Source organism: Hydra viridissima, unplaced genomic scaffold (genome assembly GCF_058129835.1).
Source record: "Hydra viridissima isolate aposymbiotic clone 2 unplaced genomic scaffold, HvirCarnegie_v1 scaffold_52, whole genome shotgun sequence".
Lineage (NCBI taxonomy): Eukaryota > Metazoa > Cnidaria > Hydrozoa > Anthoathecata > Hydridae > Hydra > Hydra viridissima.
In genome coordinates, this window is record NW_028324337.1 from 45,081 (window position 1) to 52,500 (window position 7,420).

A 7,420-nucleotide genomic window follows, 5' to 3' on the forward strand; every position below is an offset into this window, starting at 1 on the left:
TCCCTTTTCCTTTCCCATAGCTAAAATGGATGAGTGGAAACTCACCTTTTAACTTGGGAATGGAACAATACCTGTCAAAGAGAAGGATCCTTTTAAAGGATGCATTAAAATACCAAATCAGTGCATTATTAGAGAAAATGAATCGATTGTTGAAAAGATTTTTGGAGATGCTGATCAAAATGATTATTCTAAACGCGTGATTTTAATACCAACTGATGTTGATTCATCATTAATCAATGAAAAAGTGCTTGAATGTCTGCCGGGTGAGCTCAAAATTTATTTAAGTGCCAAATTGAAACTGATGACCTTAATGAAAGAAATAACTTTCCTATTGAGTTTTTGAACAGCTTAACTCCTTCAGGTATGCCACCTTGTTTAAAATTGAAATTTGTTTGTGTAATTATGCTACTTAGAAATTTAGATCTCAAAGCTGGGTTATGTCATGGTAGTTCGAATGAAAATACCATGACATAACCCAGCTTTGAGATCTAAAAATAATTATATTTATGCAGAGGTTTTGACAGGTGTTTCTGATGGTAAGCAGGTTTTTGTTCCTTGAATTCTCTTGGCTCCATCGTATTCAATTTACCTTTTGTTCTGAAACGTCGTCAGTTTTCTGTCAGATTGGCTTATTCAATGACAATTAACAAAAGTCAAGGTCAAACATTTGATAGAGTTGGGGTATATCTCAAAAAACCGTGTTTCTCTCATGGTCAACTATATGTTGCATGTTCAAGAACTAGAGCATTTAATAGTTTGTTTTTCGAAATTGATAAACATCTCATTTAAGGTATGGTAGGTGAAAAGTGTTACACAAATAATGTTATATTTTCTAATGTTCTTAATTTATAGTCTTGAGATTTTCATTTCGAAAATTTACTGTTTGTAGGTAATGAGGACATTTTGTATGTATAACTTTATTTTTTTTCACAGTTTTTGATAAATATATCTGTCATTTATTATTGTTATAAAATGTATTTATATATGTTATGTAAAACCTTATTTGTTTATAGTTGTATATATGTTTAAATTATGTTTCCATGTTTTCAAAGTGGTGTGACTTGGCATTATGTTGAGCATGATTGATAACCTTGCCAGCCAAGCGATGTATTTATAGCAGAGGTGTGACTTGGCAGCATTTAGTGCCAGGCAGTGTTACTGCTTTAGAGCTAGGTTGTGTTGTCTAGCCTTTTTTTAATTATTCTGGAAACACAATGTCTGTTAATGTTTAGCATAATGTGTATGAGAGAGTATGCAACCTTGATCTTTAAATCTAGGGTGTTTTAATGTCCTAAATTTGAAGTAATTGAATAACTAATATTGAATATAAAAACAAATATACTTTTATGTATTTATATATTTAGTAAAAAGATAAATATAGTTAACTTTAATTTGGTTTTCTAATTTTGCCTTTCATATTTTAATTTGGTTTGTTATCTTCACTGGATTTTAGGATCAAGGGTGTAAATATTCTTTTGCTATGTGTTATTGTTGTAATGTTTTGTGTTGATAGGCTGATTGGCTTAACTTCACGTTGATGTCTATTGTTAAAAATGAATAGTAGGTAGTTTCGTCATTAGAACTTACTGCATTTATTTATTTACTAAAAGCCAAGACAACATTATGCTAAAAATGCAATTTATATCTTAATTTGATTTTCAGTTTTTATGTTTTTTTTTTTTTTTTTGTTATTGTAATTATGGTATGGTATCCATTTTTTTTTTTCTTTAAGATTTACGATTGATGCATTTATACGATTTATAAAAATAAACCTGATTACCTTTTATTGTAAATTTTTGTCAGTTAAAATGATATAAATATATGCAATTACTTCAATTTTTTTTTTTAATTTTCTTTATTTTATGCCTAATTTGTACGTAGCTTAGGGGATCTTTTTAAACGGGAGGGGGGGGGGGGGTGAATATTGTAGTTTTGCGCATTTGTCAAATATCGAGTTACTTAAATTTTATAAGGTGTTTAACTAATTAATTAGCTAAGATTATATTGCAACACTTTTGAGGAAAGAAAAAATTATTATATATGTTAAATTCTTATATATACAGTGGCGAGCAAAATAATAGGTGTGAATAATAAATTTCACTTAAATTGACATTTTACAGTATATTTTATAAAGTGACATCTAGGAACTGATTGCTACACAAACTATGCTTATTTTATTATAACAGAGAGCAGTATATTTCCAATTTCTTACAAATTTATGAGGGGAATACCCTATTTATATATTTAACCTACAAATTTGGTGGAGCAAAATAATAGGTGTGTGCTTATTTTAACCTGTTTGCTGTAAGATTAAAAACATTTTATTATTTTTATTTGTTGTTGATATAAAGGTAAGGTCAATATTTATGCAACTTATATAAAATAATAACATTTCATATTTGTATTGAATTAGAATTAGATATAAAATGGGACGAGGAAAACATTGCACAGCGATAGAAAGAAAACTTATTAGAAATTTAAGAAAACAAGGAAAAACTTACAAGGAAATTTCAGTTACGATGGGATGTTCTCAAAATAAAGTTACAAATGCCTTAAAACCAGAAAAATCACGTGAGAATAGAGGAAGACCACGCAAAACGTGTCAGCGTACGGATGATCACATTACAATTATTTCAAAAAAAGACCCATTCAAGCCAGCAACAAAAATTTTAAATGAAATTAATGAAAATATTAGTGTTTGGACAGTTAGAAGAAGGCTTTTAGAAAGTAAGTTGCCAGCTCGAACTCCGAGGAAAGTACCATTACTTGGTAGAAAGAACATTATGAAAAGAAAAATTTTTGCAAAAATTCATATTGCTTGGCGGGGACCAGATATGACCAAAAAATGGCGTAATATTTTGTGGAGTGATGAAACTAAGATTAATTTATTTAATTCTGATGGAAAACAGTATGTAAGAAGACCATCAAAGCAAGAACTTTCACCTCGCTTCACTGCGAAAACAGTGAAACACGGCGGAGGAAATATAATGGTGTGGGGTTGCTTTTCCTGGTACGGTGTGGGGCCACTTTTTTGGATCAAAGATATTATGACCCAATATACATACGTAGACATACTAAATAATGTCATGTTGCCATTTGCCGAAGAAAATATGCCGATAATTTGGCATTTCCAACAGGACTGCGACCCAAAACATACATCCAAAGTTGCGAAAGAGTGGTTTACGACCAATAATGTAAAAGTTTTAGAATGGCCACCTCAGTCACCGGATCTAAATCCTATTGAAAATTTATGGAGCCAGTTAAAACTTAAAATTTCAGGACAAAATCCAAAAAATAGAAATGAACTGTGGATAATGCTCCAGGAGGCTTGGTACAGCATTCCTGTAGAAGTTTGCAGAAAACTAGTGGATTCAATGCCGTCAAGATGCACGGAAGTATTAAAAAATAAAGGGTATGCAACAAAATATTAATAATTTGCAACCCTATTGACCTCCATCTTCATTTTTTATTTTACACCTATTATTTTGCTCGGTGTGGAATTTATTTTTTTTAAATTAAAATATATTATATATATTTAATAACTTAATATTTATTAATTTCTGTTTATTTATGTAATAAAATAAAAGTTCTAATAAAAATTCAAATTTTTATTTTATTTGTTTCAAAGATATTCTCGTATTTGTTAGTTTTTTGGTTCGCACCTATTATTTTGCTCGCCACTGTATATTAAAAAGAAAAAATTCTTATACATGTAAATCATTGTTTTACATTTTTCTTATTTTGGTAAAAGGTCTTCATCAAAAACTTGATTACTCTTAATAAAAATAACTCTATTCTCCTGACTAACATTAAGGCAAAACGGGGAAGGGAGGTCCTTTATTAGTGTCAAAATATTTAAGAGAAATTTCGAGTGACAAAAGGAATTTTTAGTAAATGGTAGCAAATTACCGTTTACTAACAACTATTCAATTAGAGAGGCCATATATAAAAATGGTCAGATTAGTACCATATACAGTAATGGTCGGTTATTTTTAATACATTTTTTTGGTTATGTGCATTTAACGTTTTAAAGACAATTTCCTGTTTTAAAGAAACATGTATTAAGGGGATACCAAAAAGTTAATAACTCATGTATAATTCGCCTTATACTAATCTTATTAATTAAAGTTCATGTTATAAAAAATATACCAAGAACTTAGTTTTACTTTTTCGTCAATTTAAAGCATGATGAAGTGTTATTATTTTGTGTCAGTAAATAAAAACGTATTGTTTTGAACTTAGTAATGTCGAGGGAAATGGTTCTGCCTTACACTGATATGACTTATGTCAGTTGTAAATTACTCAAATAATGTTGAATAATTGGTAAATTATTTTACCTCCGCATACTTTTTATTTTAATTTTACAGATAGTTTAATTTTTTTCAATTTGAAGGCGTTTTTCTAAAAGGATATTAGCTAAGGTTTCGCAACTTTAAATTGTGGAAAACAGCCACTATAAATTAAGTAATATACCGACCATAACCCGTATTACGGGTTGCTTTTTGCTAGTTTATAATTGTATCAGTGAAAGTCACACTATAATAAATACTAAATATCAATCTTGCGATAGAAAGGTAAAGTGTTATCCAAATATAATCCATTTATAACTCAAGTATTGCTTTAACCCATCAAAGTCAATTTTTATTAATTTCTCCATAAATTCCTCGGTTCATTATCGGTGAAAAATCGGAAAAAATTATTCAAGATGATTACGTCTGATTTCGTCCATATGGCTGACATCGATAGCGTGGGCTTTTTCTTACTAGATTTCTGAATGTAAAAAATTTTCTCTTAGATCTTCAGCTGAAGTTATTGCTTCTTTGGTAAGTTTTCGGTCCAAATCTTAGTTGATGGGAGGTAAGACCTTTGTTCTTGGTAAAACATCTCTGAAAAATTTTTTACATCTTTTAGGCAGTTGAATAAAAATGGCATTAATTTATCTATAGAAAACGTAAACAGTTGGAGGGGGGTTGAGTTGTAGCATGAGAATTTACTTCGTCTCAGCTACCAACAGGAGTTGCTATCATTTTCTTACTCCGTTCAAAAAGTAATTAGGATTAGTTGAACATTTGATTCTTCTATTTCTTTTATTTTTTTTAGTAGTTACAAATAAGGGTTGTTCTTTTGTTTCTCTTCCTCTGGCATTTTTACTTTTTGTTTCTCTTCCTCTCGCATTTGATGAATTCAGTTATTAGTTAAAAGTGAAGGGTTAATGTGTAGAGTGATTAAATAATGCGGGGTAAAAATGCGCGTAAAAAAGGTTCAGCTAAACTAGGTAAATCTAAATGATAGAAGACGTTCAGTTTCAGTTTTTTAAAAATAAAAGTTCTGCTAGTTGCATGGCTCGTCTTACAATTACCTAAAAACAAATATTTAAATCAATAAATAATGAAGTGGCCAAGATATCTGACCATTATTAAAGGTTTTATTTCCTCCTCAAAGCTAACTGGAGGGGAGGAGGTAAAAAAAATCGCCATTCCAACCCACCGAACCCCTTCGTACATAGACCTCTGGCAAAAATTAAGACGGCGCATATATACAGAAAACTTACTTATAAATTATCTCTAATAAACGCGATTATTTATAGTTTTTTTTATAACCAATATAAAAAGGGCTTTATACGGAGATTACAGTATACAAACTAAGCGTGGGAATTTCGGCCTTCGAAATCGACGAAATTAAACGAAATTCGTGTTTCAATTTCGTATCGAAATTTATATTGAATTTCGAAAGACGAAATTTTTAAACATTACAAATTCACGAATTTCGAAATTAAAACTTATGTTTAATTTCGTGTCAATTTCGTTACTTTCAATGACCCGAAATTATACGAAATTTTTTCGCGAAATTAAACAATCCAAAAAATCGAAATTTCGTTCTCAATTTCGATCCGAAATTGAAACACGAATTTCGTTTAATTTCGTCGATTTCGAAGGCCGAAATTCCCATGCTTAATACAAACTAAGGCAAACAAAAAGATCTCTCATCCATAATGAACGCAAAATCTATGTTTGTTTAAAAAAAACCCAAAAAGTTCACAAATAAATTACTATCAAAAAATTAAAACGCTCTTAACATCAGTCTTCTGATTGTCTTTATTTAAAATTATATTCAAGGAAATTAGTTTTTTTTAAATAAATTATCTTTTTATTCGATTTATCTTTGGTTTATGCATGCACAGATTTTTTCAAATGCCGTTTATAATAAAATATATCAAACCTAACATCTGCCCTACAACTTTGCATTTTTGGCTGGCAAAATAAACATTAAATTTCCCGCCCGTTCAAACTCTTTGTTGAAAAAAAGAAGAATGGAAACATAAATGAATTTACTTTATTATGCTGACGTCAGAAAAGTCGTAAAACTAGTGGCTCGTATAAATCAACAACACGTAATAACGGCGACGATTTTAATTAAAAAATCATATCGCGTCTGAATGATAAATGGAGATGTGCTGCTTCAGCTCACCTCGTCGCGTCATCGATAACTTACAAAATCTGCATCGATAAGGCTTTTGGTCCGTGTGGCGATGCAAATGAAATTTTAAATTCGACAATTTGTTAAACGCCTTCTGACAAACTGGGCATGCAAAAGGCTTCTCACCAGTGTGTATCAAGGAATGATTTCTTAAGTTGCCTTTTTGATGAAACCCTTTTCCACAAATCTTGCATACAAATTCCTTTGTTTTGCAATGAGTTTTGAGATGAGTTTTTAGTGTTGACGAGCGATTGAACGATTTGAAGCAAATATAACATTTATGAGGTCTTTGTGAAGTGTGGATAATTTTGTGTCTGCAGAGCGTGCTAGACAAACGGAACGTTTTCCCACACATGTTGCAACTGAACGGTTTGCAATTCATTGATTCGCCTATCAGAATAGGAGAGCATGGCGTTGCATCCCATTGACGTGGAAGGTCGTCGTTATCTCTAGTTAAAGTATTTTCATATTGCAGTGAGTCAATTTTGGAGTCGAGGAATGGTTTGTCGCTGATATCTGTTAGCGACGGACTAACCGATCCATTTCTATATAACGGATGCCATTCTTCACACTCGCTGTCATGCAAATTGGTACTTTGATCGAAGCATTCGTCTACTATCTCTAAAAAATAAAGCTATTTCCTAACTTCTTTATTTAAATTTGAATTTAAATTTTTAAGTTGTTTAAATTAATTTTGTTCTAAAAGAAATGTAATTTTCAACACTTTGTCTTTATACATTTATAAAAACAAACTTTTTGATTAGAAATCCATAACTGTTTTTAGTTCATTCCTACATCAATTTCTCTTTTTTATTCTTTAAATATTTTTTGGTAAAGTATACTACTCACACATGTTCTTTTAAAAATTCCGTGTTGTGTAGAGTAGAGTATTAACTCAAAAGGCCAAATCATGTTGCAAAAAAAATTTTATTCCAAATATATT

General features: G+C 30.4%; 1 protein-coding gene across 1 annotated transcript in view; it reads right to left on the reverse strand.

Moving 5' to 3' along the window:
* Nucleotides 1–5,986: 5,986 nt before the first annotated feature.
* LOC149876038 (uncharacterized) overlaps nucleotides 5,987–7,420 on the reverse strand; it is a 1,776-nt gene continuing 342 nt past the window's right edge. Inside the window, exon 2 of the mRNA XM_090075843.1 lies at nucleotides 5,987–7,098. Within this exon, the coding sequence (XP_089931969.1) occupies nucleotides 6,422–7,098 (677 nt within the window). The 3' untranslated portion in view covers nucleotides 5,987–6,421. The remainder of the gene's footprint in view (nucleotides 7,099–7,420) is intronic.